Genomic DNA, 17,492 nt, shown 5'->3' on the forward strand with positions numbered 1-17,492 from the left:
CATACAAAAGAAGAAAAAATTGTTCATCAATAAAATGTCTGTAGAAAATTGAGTCGTCTTGTCCTTTTCTTGAGAGCTGACAATTATTAACTGCAAGTATAAGCATGATAAAGGACCACCATTACAACAGTCATTTATTTTGTGACAATTTTGAAAAATGAAATTACATCGAGTCTGCATATTGATCACTTTATTAAACTGTTATTGATACACTTTGAATGTAAAACATTTTATATTATTATTAGCTCATACGTGACTTATCAGAAGTTCAGCCTGACAGTGAGGTAAGGAGGTTCCTGAATTCTCTATCCTATCCTCATGTATGCAATACTTAAAAATTATGCCATATTTAAGTCTTTTTTTTTTTTTTTTCCACTTGAAATGGAAGATGATATTTCCCTGTTTTGTGTAAAGGATTTGACCAGGCAATTCCCGTTTCAGCGGAAGGAATGTTGGCGTTGCCCTGCAGAGCCCTGGCCTGCTGGCTGGGACCGGACTCGGAGCTGGAGGAGCTGAGCCACCTTCGCTGCTGTTCGGCAGGGATCAGTGATGCTGCAGCTGCCCTTTCTGGTACCCAAGCCAGCTTTGCTACCTGTGAGACTGAGATTCTTACAATATATTTATAATTAAAAGTAATACTTTTTTTTAATATATATATATATAACTCTGATAAACGTGAAAGACATAAAAACGTTTCTCCAAAATGCAGATTGGAGACAATTTTATAATCTAGATTTTTTATTTTATTATTTTATCCCTAAGCAATTATGTCAGCAAATACATGGAGAGATTAAAAAACCCACTTGCCTTCCTCGCTGCTATTTTGGAAAATCAGACAAAGCAAAAGTAGGTTACTCTTCATTTGCCTTGTCTCAAAATAGGAGTGTTTCAAAAGGGTATTAAAGCTTATAAAATGTGCCACTGTTCGTTTTATAGATGGCTTTAACTCTGAAAAAATCAGGTATGTAAAGTTACCCAAGTACAGCTATAAGGTTTAAAAACTTTCATGTTTCTAAAATTAACGCCATTGGTAGCTAAAAAAAAAAAACGAAAACAAAACCCAAAAACAACTGGTTTATGAACCAGTTTGTGTTTAAAATTTAGAAGTAGGTAGAGAGATCTCCCTTCTGGAGTGTAAGATGCGTTGCTTAAGCTACAGCAGGATCAGGGCATTGGTCTGCAGTCTGGAGAGATGGGGAAGTTGCATGGGCATCAGTCCCGTGGAGTTAAAATGCAGCCCGGTTTCAAATGCAATTTTACAGAATTTCTGTGCGTCTACAGCGGTCGTTTCCATGCATGTATAAAAAGTCAAGTATTACAGAGGGTTTTTCACTGTTACGTCCTCAAAATAACAGCATTGCACAAGCTGGAGTTGTGCATGTTCCCTCCTTGTCAACCTCCAGCTCTCCCCTCTCAGCTAGTACCAATTAATCACTTGCTGAGAAATCCTGACGCTAACATAAATGTATTTGGTTATTCCACATTTTTTTTTTTGTGTATTTCAACAGAATACAGTAAGTGTAATGAAGGTCAGATAGCTACTGAGGATTCCTAGTGTCCTAAATTTCAAACAAAAAAAAATAAATCCCCAATCCCCACCCCCTAAACTGTTTTATTTATACATCTACCGAATATTCATGTGTCTGAGCACAGTAACGATACCTATTTTTCCAAAGAGCCTTACGCTGGGAAATGAAATCAAGGAAGGGCTAAATGTCACAAAATACAAAACGTTATTTGTGTTTGAGGGGAATTATGGAAACCCAACATTTGCCCACATGATTGGATCTTGTTGCTGTCAACTTAGGTTTTTTTACTAGAATTTTTCTGTTTGAATGAGTTCTTCAATTTTTCAGCATCTCGTGCTGTTCCGTAAGTAATATTAGTAGGCAAAATGTTGAGGTTCACGTGAGCTGGATTGAGCTCTTGTTATGGAAATTACAAAGGGAACTGTTTTCAATCAACAAGAAAGTAGCTCTAGGCAAATGCCCACATTCAAATACTGTTAAATTGTACATTCATTTCCTGTTCCTTGGGTATAATATTGAAATTAAAGGCAGATTTTTACCCCCAGAATGAGGATACTGAAATACATTCTCTCTTGCTTTTACAGCAAGTGTTGTCACACCACCTGTTGCTCTACTTTATTTGCTGTGGAGGGGACAGGCGTCCTGGAAAGAGCAGAAGGTGACCAGGTGAGGAGAGCGGATGTCTATATGTGCTCCGGATGGTTCTGCAGGCACATGATGAAATCCTGGATCGATTCACCCTCGTAGCAGATCTTGTAGATGGTTGTAAATAACGGAAACCTAAAAGAAGCGCGTAGCAATGAAAATATAAACATTTCCATTCCATTTATAATGGAAAAAACAAAATATTTTTTTTTAATGTTATATTAAAAGAAAAGCGGAAAACTTTTCTTTCTCTTTACAATAGAATTTTAACTTGGAGGTACCTTTACTGTGGAAGACTATATAGTCGTCCAGTATAAAAAAAGAAAAACAGTATAAAAACAAAGCAGTAAGAATGAAATTAGGGCAATTAAGAAGAACGAGGGACAATTTTGGGGGGTGACAGCAGAGACGAGCTGTTTTGGAGCTAAAATTCCTATCCAATGTTTTCATTTACTGACAAAATCTTGAATTGAATATCCCTTTTTCCTCCTGTATGCAAAATGCATATATTATTCGTATTCATTACTGATATCAAAAAGACTAAAAAGAATTAAAATGTCTAATGATTTTTTTTTTCTTCATGGCTTAAAGGGTTCTTTTCCTTTTGCAAGCTTTTTTAGTCATTATGTGGTAAAAAATGAGTCCACTGAATGATTTGGAGCTGAGTGTGTAACTAAGTGCAATTATAGCGATAGTTATTAGATCAAGTTTTGATTTAAAGTTCATGTCCTGTCAAAATGAGCTTTTCTCTCTCTCTCATTCTTTGAAAGATAATGCTACTTGAGTCTTCTATATCTGTTACAATTCTAACAGGATTATTTTTAAAGTATTCATTTAGCAATGTTTGACCTCTAAGTCCTGCTAATGTATAAGAGGGAATGGGGTGGAGGGAAGTTCATCTCTTCTATTGTGTAAGCTGAGACAGAGGTTTCAAATTATAAATAACCTTATATTCCCCAAACAACTAGAAGTACTTTTTATCTCAGCATTATTTGTCACACTAAAGCATTGATATCAGCACATATGACCTATTCAATATGTATAAAATTTTTTGATTAGGAGCATATTCCTGCATTTTATACTGAGATAACCTAGTTAAGGTTTGCGCTGAGAGCAGTATTGCTGCAAGCTGTAATGGTGACGTGCTGAGAACAAGAAACTCTTTGACCCATAGATCATGTTTGCAAGCTGACTGTGTGCGTGGCCTTCAGTCTTGTCTGGGGGCACAGGGATGTCTGGGTAGCTCCTTTGGATTATTTTGGTTTCCTATATGTCTGTGGTTTGTTTTTTCTGACACTGTTTAACCTTCATCCTATTCCACCGACCATGGCAATGAGGGGTCAGGCTAAGCTGAGCTCTAACTGTGACCCAAGATGTAGAAAGCAGTTGTTACGGAAACGAACGAGTACCATTAAGGAGGTTATGAATCACTCATCCTTTGTTGTCGATTCCCTTTTTTAAAATAAAAGCACTTACTTATCGAGCATATTTTTCTGTTTCAGAATCTTGTAGACTTCAGCTGAGGTCTGAGGACCTTGCAGCTTTTGTCCGTTCAGCATCTCATTTTCCAGTTCTTTGATGGACTAGAAGAGAGGAGACTGATTACTTGGGTCAGAGGGGATACTGCTGCCGTACCAGCAGTTATCACGAAGGTAAACAGCTAATGATGCCTTTGTAAAACACAGAAGGATTTCTTCACGTGTTAGTGTGAAATATTTCAAAATCCTTACTTTTCCTGTGCGAGCAAAGGCTTCTGCTACTTTTCTGTTTCGTCCTCCATAGCAGGTAGTGATAAGGTCAGCAACGCCGCAGCTTTCCAGGAAAGTGGCTATTGATACCGGTCCCCTGCAGAACATCTTGGCAAAGGCCACCATTTCCATAAGGCCCAAACGTATAACTGCTGCCTTCGTATTATCGCCAAAATCCAGTCCGTCGCAGAAACCGGCTCCCACTGCTACGATGTTCTACAAACAGTTTAGTGTGAAATATAGAGGAGGAAAGGAAACGGTCAGGCAAAACGTGAGGTTCATGAGCGTGCACTGAGCTTTACGAAAATCCCACAAATCTGTCTTCATCAGAACAAGGTTCAATTTCCGATAGCCGTGTTTATCTTATGAAGAAGGTGGACAGCTAGTTAGTGTTGAACAAAAGTAGCTGGACTTCTAGAAGATTTTTATTAAGTATGCACTGTTATTCCCATGAGGAAAAAATCAAAGCAGCTTGTTTTATACAGTAATATTGCAATCACGTAGCGTGTATGCAGTTAATGGTTTGGTTTTCTGCTAGTTCTAAGGTGAGACTCACTGACCTTTCTGTTTTAACTATTTAAAATACCTCACACCAAGTCATGCCTTCCTAGGTTTTCTCTGTGTGTCTCTAATTTAAACAGGCACGGGTTCTACATACAGGTGCTGCAGTCGATCAAATTTTGGTTTCTCCTGCAAAAACGGTCAGTAAAATAGCCCTTTTCTACAGCTCTAAACAAACCTCTCAGGATCTTAAACATCTTTACAACTCTTCACCATTGTCCTGCACACCTCCCTTCCCACCTCACAATTCCCAGCCCCTAAATAAATCCCTAAATGAGTGTAGTTCACTGTATTTGAGTAATATGTACTAGTACTTCCGTTGAAGTGTTTGCTCCAGGCATGCATGTGCCCCACTGCAGATATTTATTTTTTATTTTTTTTTAGCAAAGGCAATGCCAAAGCAATGATTTTAAGAAGACCAAAGATTTCCCACAGAGCAGAAAAAACCTCACTCCCCTCTGTGCCTTCCCCGAGTTCCAGTCTGTGGCCAAAAGTAAAATCTGGGGTTTTTTTTAAAAGAAACTTTTGGTGTTTTGGGGTTTTTTTTGGTTTTTTTTTTTTTATGTAAAGAAACTTTTGTTTTTGTATGTTAGGTTGAACAGGACCAATTCTTTCCTAGCCAGTAATTCCCCACTCCTCCAAGAAAAGGTGAATTATTGAAGTACAAATGATTGAATGTATAAAAAAGTACAACGGATCACAGGCTGGAGTCTCTTTCAGTACGCTTAAAAGCAAACTCTGAATCTCACCCATTGGAAACTTGGTGATTTTGGTATTGTTTCTGCTCCAGCCTGGGATCTCGATCTGAATGCTGGATAGATGCGCTGCCGACACACAGCATCGCTTCTGATGCAAACTTTCTAGCAGGTTACTACTTGACCCATGGAAATAAGTTTTTAGTGGGAGCTACAATATGTAGTAAGAGTCTTTGTTCCATGTGCTTACAACATGCAGGCGAGAAAATACAGTGGACTAAATTCTGCCCTCGGAAGCAGAGGTGCCTCTGGCAAAATAAAGATAAAAATACAACTATTTCGAAATGCTGTGCCAACAGTTGTATTTTTAAGTAAATTTTCCCTTTTTTACAGGTTGGAAAACTGGCACATGAATTCATATCTTGTCCATGCTCACTCAATCACAAAGTGGCAGGACTCGTATTAGACCCTGTGGCTTACAGAAGACTCAGGTGACGGGAGAATTTGGCCCTAATAAAAACATTTTGGTTTGAAATTACTCACTTTTAAGGCTCCACAAATCTCCACTGTATCAGAGTCAAGCACCACGGTAATCCTGAAATTGGGGGTCTGCATTAATTCTTTAAAGATTTTCCCTTGTTTTTCATTTTTGCACCCTGTGGGAAGGAAGGAAGGATGAAAGAGAGTTTTTGCAATGTTTCAGAGTACACACAATTAACTGAAACCTGAAATAAGGCCCCAGGGAGCACTTTACGTTTTGTGGTCCCAGTAACTGGGTGTTGCTAAACAAGAGATTTGTGTGAGCTCAGTCACAGCAGCTGCTGGAAGCCAGTGTTAAATGTCTGCAAGTCCCAGGGCACTGACCAAGCATCGCTTAATAACACTTTAAAGAGCTTAAAAGTAGGTAGTGCCTAACGCAGCTTTCTGCCTGAGAAAGCTTGTATAACCACAAACCTTGCAAAAGATAACATTTACAAATCGCTTCGTACAGCACAATGGTATAATTGCTGCTTCGAAAATGTAAAGTGGTATAATTGCTAAATGTTATTATGGGGTGCAAATGATTAATGCCCCATTAATTCCCAATTACAGGAAGATCCACAGATGATGAAGCTGAACAGTGGCACTGCTCGAACACTTTTGTTACCAATTTTATGGAGGTCATGTATCATGTCATTACAGTGCTCGCCCTACGTAATGAGAGGAAGGGCAGTGAGCTGGGCAAAGACTTTTCAATGGAGTGTCAATTCATTTTTATACGAGGCAACTTGGTTTCCTTCAGGGAGAGCTGGGCCGTGAGGACCTGTAGCGTTTTCTACCTGTTGCTCCTGGAGGGGTTCTGGGTACTCTGTTTTTGAGTATTAAAGAGCCTGGGTAATAGCACTCTGGTAGCTGTGGGGTTTCTACCCCATCTCACAAGAAACTTTGGGTTTGCTTCTCATCCTTCACGATAATTGATGTTGGAGAATACCCAGTCTCTTCAAGGTGGCGGTTTCTGGACTATAGGGCTTTCCACAAGGACAAAAGCGAGGGAGAAAGCTCTTTGCACAGTCGTCATCACAGCGTGGCTTCAAACTGGGCCAGCAGTAGTTAAATTACCACCAAGAAAATGAATATTGCTCAACTCTCCTAGTCATGTCTAGTCCTATTTGTGCTTAGTTGCTCTGCCAGCAACAAATGCCCCACTGATATGGTTTTCACTATTACTGTAACACTTGCAAGGCAAAGGAACGGTATTGCAACAATTTTTTTTTTTTTGCCTTCCCTAGCTATGGAAGGATGTAACTTTAATTTCGACTGACTTTAAAAATCAATGGATTTTAAAAACTACTGGATGAACTTTCCAAATGAGGTCAGACCCAGTTCTGGGAGGATCAGATGCTATGTTTTGGCAAGCAGTCTGAACGGGAGGGAAGAATGGAATGTTACTGGGTTGATTTTTTTGTTTTGTTTTTGGGCTTTTTGTCAAACAAAGAAATTTGAAGATGGAGAAATACACCTTGGTGAGTATGAGCTCATATGAGCTTCTGATTACACTTCTCTATCGAGACTGTATAGTGTACCAACTGCCGACGTACTCAGCGTTGAGCTGTACAGACACAAAAGGTGGCCCTTGCCAACTCCTAGAGAAACATTAAACTGTAATTTTTTAATGGACTAAATTAGCTCCCAGCACTGAAACCGCTGTCGGTTTGGATCTGATCCTGCCAGCACTGAGCTCCCTGGAAATCACGCTGCTTTCCTGAACGAGCTCAGTGGGCACCGCAGTACTTGGGAACCACATAGAACCCATCGCATCCCCCGGCTTCCTCCAGAGGTTCTCCTGTTGCCCAGCCACAGGTGACGATAAACCACAGCTAGCGGCTCTAATTTGCTCTTTGCAATAGTTACCGATGGTGGTTTCACAGAACTTCTCATCAGCCACTTCTTTGGCGATGTTGGCCCCCATAAGCACACTGATTTCTATTTTCAGTTTCTCTTGAATGAGGTCAGATATGAGCTTCAGGCCTTCAGGACCCTCATCGATCCCCTGAATAAGAGACGATAGTCAAAGCCAAGCTAATAGAATAGGTAAGCGACAGCAGTAGAGCACTAGTAAAGCAGAAGGTGTCCTATTGCCTGCAGCACTCCAGTTTTAATTGGAAGGATTTGGGTCTTACATTCGCTAGCGTTAGCCATTAATACAAATGCTCTGGGTTTGTACTTTGATAACTGCAAATCAAGGCAAGTTCGGGGAGAAGGTAGCGGCACTCCAGGTAACCCTACAAGAGGCCTCGTATCCAGAGCTGCTGTCCTGAGGCTTGCTTTAATGCTGTTTTTTGCCTTTGTGTTAAATTCCTGTAGTACAGAACCAGACTTTTAAATTAAGCCTCCAAGCAGTGACTTTTTTGCAAGAACTAAGTATTAATCTGAGTGCTTCATTGCTATTAAGGAGTATACTGAACTGTCTTGGTGGTTTTTTAAGCTAAAGAAAGAAGTAAATTTGCAGGAATTTCCTTCCTCTCACACCTTCCTCTCCTTGATGCACTGCTGCTTGTGAAATAATTTCGGGGGCAGGTGGGGAAGGGGGAAGAGCTGGTCTTGCAGTCTGAAAACTTGAATTACATTTCTTTCATTACAATTTTAAATTGGATATTTCCTGTAATGCAATCAAAAGAAGAAGCGGTAGACTATATTCCTATGCTTTGCCTCTGGCTTTTAGGCTGAGATTCTCTTAAAATGTTAATTCCTTCTAAGATTCTGATAATCTGGTATCTCTAACCTTAAAAAGAGATTCCTCAGTTCATGCCAGATTGAAATTGCTTCAGTTCTGCAAAATCATTAGTGTTATTGTGCTGTTTTGATGCTGCCAAGAACATCTTTAGCATGTACTTGGAAGAGGCACTTTGACCCAGCGCTCTTCCCAGCGCAGAGTTAATTGAGGCTGTAGTCTGATGAGTATTTTTTCTGGCAGCAGCACCAGCTTACGTAGCCCTCTCTCTGCCCGTTTTCACCTCCCTGCTGGTCCAAGTAGGAACCGATCCAGGCTAAAGATGGCTGGCAAAGACGGTCACTCTTAGCCCAGATGGGTTGCCCCATCCTTTCCTCTCCATGGTCACAGGAGCAGCAGTAGGGCTGGCAGAGGCTGGGTAAGTTTTAACTCTTGCAGGAAGAAAAGCGCGTGTTTATGCAGAGCCTACAGCTGAGGACTGGAGCTCCCACCCTCAAGTTGAAGGTAGTTATTTATTTACCCTGTACAGATCGACCTCAACTTACCTTGATCAGGGAAATCCCAAATGTCCCGGGTTTTATCTGGCATGCGATCTGCTCGCAGATTTGGCCAATGAATTGATGCGGCAGAACAAACACCAAAATGTCTGCCCCGTTTGCTGCTTCGACCACGTCCGGTACAGCCACCTGGGACAAGAGTGACAGCTGAAATGACCCCTAGGTAGGAATCCTCGCACCTTGCAAGATACCAATGGGCCAAAGCCATTGCAGATGCGTTGCAAATGTCCTTAATTTTAACGTGCGCTGTTGCAGAGCTGTTAGCTCTTCATGCGAGCAACTGCAGCTCTCTTCTGAAATATCTAAAGCAGCCTAGCTTTTATTAGGTTTGGGTTTTTTTTTTTTATTATTTTAACTTGCCTCCCATCCCATCCCTTTGTGGACAATCTGGGGAAGATGATGATATACTTCCTCAACTTGCACTGGCCTGGGAAGCCCCTTCGCTGATTCTGCTTCTGCAGGTGGTTCCCGAAGATACTGAGCAACCCTGTGTGGTTCTGCTAGGATGAATGGGGAGCATGGGAATGAAGCAGGGTGGCGAGACAGAGCCTCTTCTGACAGTCTTTAGTTTCCATAGGTCACTAGCTGAGAGCTACTCAGGAATAAATTATATCAAAAGGCAGAGATTATTATCGTGTTTGGGGTGGGATGGGTAACGTGGCCAATAGTTAGAAAAATGTACCTAACACATTTAGTAACTAACAAGCTCTATCTTCCTCCAAATGCTAGCACTACTCAGAACGATGACTCAGTCCAGGCTACAGAGCCAACGGCAGGTGAATTTGAGCCTGCTATCACAAGCAGTTTACAGTCAGAGCAAACGTTGCCCTTGGATGCAGCCTTGGAGCACGCAGCCTTAGAGCAAGTGGGATTCCCACCGGGAGAACCAGAACTGCTGCCAGCAAGGCTGCTTCTCCGGGAAAAAGGCAAAGTGGGAGGAGGGCAGAAGCTGGCAGCACTGAACAGGGCTCCTGTCTCTCCAAAATATTGCAGGTTGGGGTGTTGGGGTTTTTTTTTCTCAGTCGGAGATGAGGATGTGAGGGTGCCTCCAGGCTTTACTGCAACCAGCTGATTTCTGCCAGTAGAGCCTCGGACTTTGCTATAGAGAGGATGAGGCTGATCTCAGGTGCTGAGGACAAGCCTGTTGATCTGCTAGAGGGCTGTGAAAATAACGGGCGAGTAACCCAGGAGAACTGTGTGCCAAGTTCAAACCACGGGAGTGCAAATATGCAATCGCAGCACTAAACGGAGTACTAAATATAACCACTCTCCAAGCAAGGAGACCCATCACGTGCAACGTCTTAACTTCCTTTTACAACTGCAACTGTTCAAGAAACGCGGCGCTACTTACTTTAACTCACAAAACAGTGGCATTTGGGAAAACCTTGAACAGCCAAAAGCCCTCACCTTGCGTGCTTCGGTAGTGATAAATTATCTAAGCTAATTAATTTAAGTAGAGATGCATAACTTGGTGTTTTAAATGTACATGAAAATTAAACAGCTTATATCTTTGGTGGAATTTACAGCATTTATAGCAGTGTCTTGCTATCCTGAAATCACCCGTGAGCCGATAACTCATTGTTCATCTCCTTGTAAGCCACAGCTGTTAGCTGTGCTGTTGATTTCTTTTTTAGGAGAAGGGAGAGCAGCAGCTTTCCCTCTTTTTCCAGAAGATGTTGTGGGTTTGAAACAACCTCAGCTCTGTGTAGACAGATCTCTGCCTGCCATTTCTAGAGTTATGCCGATTCCTGCCGGAGAGGAGGATGGTGCGTTACCAGCACCTGACACAACTCCGTGTTTGAAGTTGTGTGTGACATGTGAGACAAGCAAGCGTCACAGAAATGAGTTCTGTTTCAGCACACTTAAAATATTTCAGTTAGGTGGCAAATCAGAATGAAGCAGTGAATTACTTCCTAATTTTAATTTTGCCAGATGTTGCCTCCCTTATAAAAAATAATAATATTTCAGTGATTTTTTTTTTTTCCAACTTACCACATTTTTGGGTATTTTGTATCCAGGCAGATATTTAACATTTTCATGTTCCTGGTTGATTATTTCTGAGAGTTTTCTTCCATTGATGATCTCTTCAAATACCCACATCTTGACAGTAGGATCAAATCTGTTGGATTTCTGGACATTTTTGCCAATGATTCTTGCTATGGCTGATCCCCTTTAAAAAAAAAAAGAAAGAAATAACTAATAGGGAAAAAGGAGTTTTATTGTGAATTGGAAACACAAATTACTTTAAACATAATAATTCATAAAAGGCCTGCGCTATAAAGCTGTTCAGGTGCTTGCTACGTTTCTCAGAAAGCTTTATTCCTCCTATTCTCCATCCAAAACCCCTCAGTTTAAAAACAGAAAGTAGAGCCAGAGAAAACATAACTGTAATAAGGGATCTACGGTCCCATCAAAGACTACAGAGTGGGAATGTGATGTACCATCAACTGCACTAAAAATACAGGAACTGGGATTAAAATCTCTCTTGCTCCTCGGATAATTCTTTTTTTCTGAAGACCAACAAATGTAAAATAATCCGGGTGGCAAAGCAGTGCTGAACGATCTTGCTGTGACAGCCTTTGTGCATCTCATCTAAAATAGATGCATCCCACTTTCCTACCAATAACCAAGCAGTTGCAATAAGGATTTTATGTAAGAGCTGAAATCCTCAGAAATTGTTCTTTTCTTAAAAAAAAATAAATAAATCTTCAACCTGATGGTTTCTCTTTATATATTGCTGTAATTATCACTGTAACAGGATCTGCAATAGTTGCAGCCTGAGGGTATTTTAACCATCCAGTTTACTCTTCTTCAGTCGTGCTGAGCATTTTTTAATCTCAGTTTAGACAATAATTTGATTTCCCCATCACCACTGCAGCCTTGCAAACGTTCGCTTATTGGCAAGAGAGAATTAAAAAACCCTGCAGAAAATATTGCAAGTGTTGCTTAAAGCTCTTTAAATTCTATGGGGAGGCGGGGCGATTATTTTTACTCCTCTGTTCCTCCTTTTCATTTTAATACTACTTTAATCTTTTGCGTACTGGCCGTTTTACTAACACAACTGAAAGGGGAGCTGCAGTTGCAACACTCCTGTCCTCTGACCCGCTTGTAAGACACCTGCAGGAGCAGGGTTTAGCTGCGGTGTGTTTTCTGGAACTGACAAAGGTCTCAACTATACCCAAGTCGAAGTCCAGGTAGGTCTGTGCTGGCAGTGGTTCATCGGGAAACCGCGTTGTAGCTGGCTCTCCTGGGCTCGACTGTATTTTTGATGTAACAGGTTTGCACACGGCTGAATTGCTCAATAAGTAATAAAAGGGCTTCATCTTAATCTTGAACGATAAGGAAGTCCTACCGAGGTCAGGTTTCAGTCTGCTTAGTGTTGACATATGCGTGTTGACTATATGCTGTATCCTGAGCTGCCGTAATGCTTTTTTTCTAAAAAGGGGTGATTGGGTTTTGTCCTTTAAAATACGTAGAGAAATGTTTCAGGGGGGAACCTTTACTGTCAGAGAAGTATTATCTCTAAAATTACTTATAGTCTGGGTCTTTTGCCCTACTTATCAACAGGGAGGACAATCAAGGCCTGAGCTGAGGATGAATTGTGGCTCAGCACAAGAAACGTGTTTTAAGAAGAAAAGTTGTTTTTATGGATGAATCTGAGATCTAAATGCAGAACTTAGACCTCAAGCCTATCCATAAAAATAACTTTTCTAGCTACGTACCAAGTTCATATGATTTTTCTGTTGAAAGATGCAGACTCCAGCTCTAACCTCTGAAATCCTGAATGGGACTCGCAACTCTCATCCGATAAATCCGATCTTACAGCAGAGCTGTCATTACCACCGCGTTTGGATGCTGCCACCCAAGTATTTTCCTATGGGCAAGGTACCTTCACCATCTCTGAAGGTTTCTCAGCCATAAGTGTAGCTCCATAAAAGACAGTATTTTCGTTTGGCTTCTCTTCAGATGAATGAGAAATTGGAGGAGAAAGGGTTTAATGTTTCAAAGACATTGAACAGTCATCAGGGAAAACACCTCGCCACAAAACAAACAGTCCATAAACCTGATGTTTTACTAAGTTCATTTAAAATTCAGTCACCACTGATCAGCCGTGGGAAGAATTGCTTTGTCTGTGAAGGCGGTGGTCGGTAGGCTACACGGGCTTGGCGGAAAAGTCAAAAAACAAGAACGTTCACATATAAAGACTTTGCCACGTTTTTTTTCTCCAAAACCCAATTTAGTGAAAATTAATAGAAGACTGAGAACTCTGCTTAGATAATTTTTAAAAGTAAGTGGAAGCTACCAATCAGGTTTTTTTTTTTCCACAGTTATGTTAATTCACGTTGGAACTGATTTACATATCGCTAAGAAAAAGAAAGCTTTTATCTGGAGATTTCCTATCAGTATAACGGGAAAGCTTTGATGTAGAATAACTCAAATAAGATCCATTATTTACATATATGAATACGAAAGCGTCTGTGGCATACATCAGATCTGGTGGAAATGAGAGCTGAAAGGACGCCATGAAGCAGCTCATCCCTTCCCTATACAAAAGGCAGTCAAATATACTTATGGCATTCCTAATAGTGTTTCCGAGGAGGTCTCAAAGACCTCAGCGATTGCAGGTCTCTTCCCTTTCCCAACCAGCCCATCCCACGATTTTGCAACCCTTAGCATTAGAAAGGTCATCCTCACATTTAACCTAAGTCTTTCTTACTGCAGTTCAAGCCCATTTCTATTCTAGAAGGATGGAATATTCTTTTTCTCCTTCAGACACTTGAAGATGATCATGTCTTCCTCCTGTCTCTTTCTTAGCAAACCACCCTAAATTTTTTAAATTCTAGTATCACTCATGTTGGAAGGGACTGTGAGAGGTCTCCAAAGTGGGAACAACATTGAGTTCAGATGGGTTGGTTACTCAGGGCTTTGTTCGGTTGAGTCTTGAAAGCTCTCCAAGGACCACCTCCTCTCTGGGCAACCTGCCCCAATGCTTTAGTATTCCTATAGGGTTTGGGGTTTTTTTTTCCCCCTGTCTTTATATATTGAGTCAGAACCTCCTTTGGTTCAATTTATGACCACTTCTATCATTTTCCTTCCATGCACCTCAGTAAAAAGCCTGGCCATCTGGCCATCTTGAAGACAAGACCCTAGTTCAAGCTGGATCTTTGCTGAGGACCCTGCAGTCCAAATGAATCTAAGAAGACTGGGAGAGCTTTTGGGTTCTGATGGGCCAGGCAGTGAATTAAACCTCTATTTTTAAAAACAGGTAACTGAGCCACGATTAACGTGAACACAAACCCTCCTGCACCTGACTGGCAACCGCAAAATGCTGTGCAGCACTTACTTCGCTTAACCACATCACTCGGGAGTCTGCTGGCGCTGTTGACTTACTAAGTCCCTGTGACCTGCTGAACTTCTGCAGCTGACACGAGCTATTGCGACACGCTGCGTCACGCGTCAGCCACGTTTCTGAGCCGCAGGAAAGACTGAAGAGCAGTGAGCTGAACTGTCACCCAAATATTCAGGAGGAACATAAGAAAAAAATGTTTGCCAAAGACAAACATTATATTCCTATGTTGTGCTAAGACAACCTGTTCTACCACAGAGGCTATGAATAGATGCGATTTAAACATCAGAGCGCAATGTTTATCTCCTCCCCAAAGATTTTAGAGTCTCTGTATCTGGTGGGAAGCAAGAGATGGGCCCAGGTGGACAGGCAGTACGAGTAAGTAGATAGTATTGAATGAGCTGGGGCCTCTGTATCTCTGCGGCATAACTCTTTCCGAGTTTGCAGGTATACGTGAAAGGAAGAGAACCTTCTCGAGCACAGATCTGAAGGAAGACAACTAAGCGGCTTTGGAGAATGTCTTATGGCAAGGGGACTGCTTGGGAAAGGCAGGAGGTGCTTGCCTGAGGATGCAGCCAGAGAATGATGAAGGCTGTGGGCCGACCAAAGGCAAAAGCTGACTCTCGGATGTGCAGCCGTGGCTGTTGAGGGGCTTGGAAGTGACACCGAGCTGCCTGCACAGGCTTGGATGCCTGTGGTGAGGGAGAAGAGGGCAGCAGGGGAGGGACAGAAGCGAGGGATGACGTGGTGAAACTGGCAGTGGGTGAAATGCTGGTGAGAAATGATGGGGCAGAACTGCATCTGTCGGTGCCAGAGAAAGCCAGGTGAGTTCCTGAAGAAGACGTCGCTTTGCAGTTACATGTGAAGGGCTGTGTCTGAGCGATGTCATGCACAAAGAGCCTGTGATCTGGAAAAAGCATGCGTGTGGGGGCTCAGAAAGCACTGGACTGGTTTTGCAACGCAGGAAGGCAAAGAGTCGTGCTTTAACTGTGTCATGTTCTCAGCAGCTCACAAGCAACCACTCCCTCATCCATTGATTTTTTTTTTGGCATTTGCTTCCACTTAGCTGTCAGATATTTTTAAAATCTTAAAGCATTTGCTTTCCTTGTACAAAAAGAATCCACTGAGCTACCTGGAGGCTGGGTTTGTTGATCCTAAGTGCGTGTACATACGTGTTGTTCTGTTTGTGCTAAGCTTACATAAACCATAAGAAAAATAAGATATGAAATCTAGTGAGACAGGGTTTACCAACTTCAGTGGGGTCTGTCAGACCCAAGGAGCACTGGAGAGCCGTGCTTTTGACCAGGCTAGAAAGGACTGAGCAGTAGCTGACGTATTCTTACGAGTGTGGGAAATCATAGAATGGTTTGGGTTGGAAGATCATCTAGTTCCAAACCCCCTGCCCTGGGCAGGGACACCTCCCACTAGACCAGGTTGCCCAAAGCCCCATCCAGCCTGGCCTTGAACACCTCCAGGGATGGGGCAGCCACAGCTTCTCGGCCACCTGTGCCAGTGCCTCACCACCCTCATAGCGAAAAATTTCTTCTTGATATCTCATCGAAATCTCCCCTCTTCCAGTTTGAAGCCATTACCTCTCGTCCTATCACTACGTACCCTTGTAAAAAGTCCCTCTCCAGCTTTCTTGTAGCCCCCCTTCAGACACTGAAAGGTTGCTATTAAGGTCTTCCTGGAGCCTTCTCTTCTCCAGGCTGAACAACCCCAACTCTCCCAGCCTGTCCTCACAGCAGAGGTGCTCCAGCCCTCTCATCATGTTTGTAGACCCCCTCCAACAGCTCCATGTCCTTCTTGTCCTGAGGACTCCAAAGCTGGACGCAGTTCTCCAGGTGGGACCTCACCAGAGCGGAGTAGAGCGGCAGAAATCGCCTCCCTCGCCCTGCTGGCCACGCTTCTTTTGATGCGGCCCAGGATGCGGTTGGCTTTCTGTTTGAGCTGCCTGGGCCCTGCCACGGGCACACACAGCCGCAGGGGCGCAGCTCCCTCTGGGCTGTCGCTGTCCTGTCACCAGCCTTTAAACGCCTCACGCACCTCAGCGATGCAGGACCCTCATCTCTTCCCGGCCCCGCTGCCTCTCCCCTGGCCCCCGCCCGCCCAGCCCGCTCGGCCGAGGCAGGGGGCGATCGGGGCGGCGGGTTCGGGACCGCGGAGACGCTCCGCCGCCCGCCCCGGCGCCCCCCGGCCCCCGCTGCTCCCCGCACCGGACCTGTTGCGAAGCGCCCCCCGGGCGCGCCACCCGCTGCGGGGGGGTGGGCGGGGGAGAAAAACGAGGAAGGAAGGGGAAACGGGGAGCAAGAAGGAAAGAAACGGGGGGAAAGGGAGGAGTGGGGCAGGGGAGAGGCGGGGGGGGGACGGACGGGACAGGTGCCCCCCCCGCGCTGCGGCACTCACCAGTTCCCCGAGCCGATGATGCAGACGCGGAGCGGCGACATGCTGCGGGCTGCCCTCGGCCCGGCGCTGCTACCGGCGGAGTGGCTCGGCTCTCCCCGGCCCGGCTCGGCCCGCCTGCCAGCACCGCCCCCGCCGGCCCGGCCCCCGGCGCCTGCGGGAGGGACGGGCGTGAGCCCCGGTGGCAGTGCCGCCCCCGCCCCGGGCTCCGCCCGCAGCCCCGGAGGGGTCCCTGCCCTGCCAGCGTCGGGGGAGAGCGGGGAGGGGGGACGCGCACTCAGTGCCCTGCAGGGGGAACGGGGAATACGGTGCCTTCTCCGGAATTCGCGGGGATGAGGACCTGCGTGGGGACCTTCCTGCCCATCGGCGGCCCCGAGGATTTCTGCGGGGTGGGGTAAGGGATGGGAGGGGTGTAAACTTGGCCCTTAGGGGCAGTGGGAAACATCCCGAGGTCCCACCTGCCCTGCCAGCCAGACGCATCGTGGCTTAAATTCTCCCGACAGTTGAGGAGCGCACCCAGGGAAGGGTTATGAGTGCATTCGCAGGGCCAAATTCAGCTGATTAATCATGGAATATATCACAGTTCTTAATATGGGACATCAAATAAAAGTTCTCTGCAAGGAAGGACGAAACGGAGCGTCGTTCCTTTTCCCCTACACGGTCTAATCATCCATAACGCCCTACAAATTACCACATTTTACCTCTCAGCCCTCCACTACACCCTGTCTCCTCTCCAAAGCAGCTTTCTCTCTCGTTTTTGAGGCAGAGAGCTGCGTTTTCTTCCTTCCCTGCTCTT

At 44.0% G+C, this 17,492-nt stretch overlaps 1 protein-coding gene across 1 annotated transcript; it reads right to left on the reverse strand.

The window, feature by feature from the left end:
• Positions 1-109: 109 nt before the first annotated feature.
• Positions 110-16,840, reverse strand: LOC128912864 (glycerol-3-phosphate dehydrogenase [NAD(+)], cytoplasmic-like). Its single transcript, XM_054209553.1, has 8 exons — positions 16,700-16,840; positions 10,939-11,116; positions 8,935-9,075; positions 7,570-7,708; positions 5,722-5,834; positions 3,905-4,138; positions 3,651-3,757; positions 110-2,309 (listed from the first exon to the last, which is right to left on the reverse strand). Exons 1-8 carry the CDS (start codon positions 16,738-16,740, stop codon positions 2,213-2,215), a joined length of 1,050 nt encoding a protein of 349 aa, XP_054065528.1. The 5' UTR covers positions 16,741-16,840; the 3' UTR covers positions 110-2,212.
• Between the last annotated feature and the right edge of the window lie 652 nt (positions 16,841-17,492).

Source organism: Rissa tridactyla, chromosome 7, assembly GCF_028500815.1.
Source record: "Rissa tridactyla isolate bRisTri1 chromosome 7, bRisTri1.patW.cur.20221130, whole genome shotgun sequence".
NCBI lineage: Eukaryota > Metazoa > Chordata > Aves > Charadriiformes > Laridae > Rissa > Rissa tridactyla.

Bases quoted from the DNA above. Each gene is read 5' to 3' on its own strand.
- LOC128912864 (XM_054209553.1), bottom strand. From the start codon at position 16,740: ATGTCGCCGCTCCGCGTCTGCATCATCGGCTCGGGGAACTG. The intron at 4,139-5,721 runs GTGAGTAATTTC...AACTGTTTGTAG, and splicing joins AGATTTGTGGAGCCTTAAAA to AACATCGTAGCAGTGGGAGC. The intron at 2,310-3,650 runs GTAAGTGCTTTT...CGCTTCTTTTAG, and splicing joins CAGAAAAATATGCTCGATAA to GTTTCCGTTATTTACAACCA.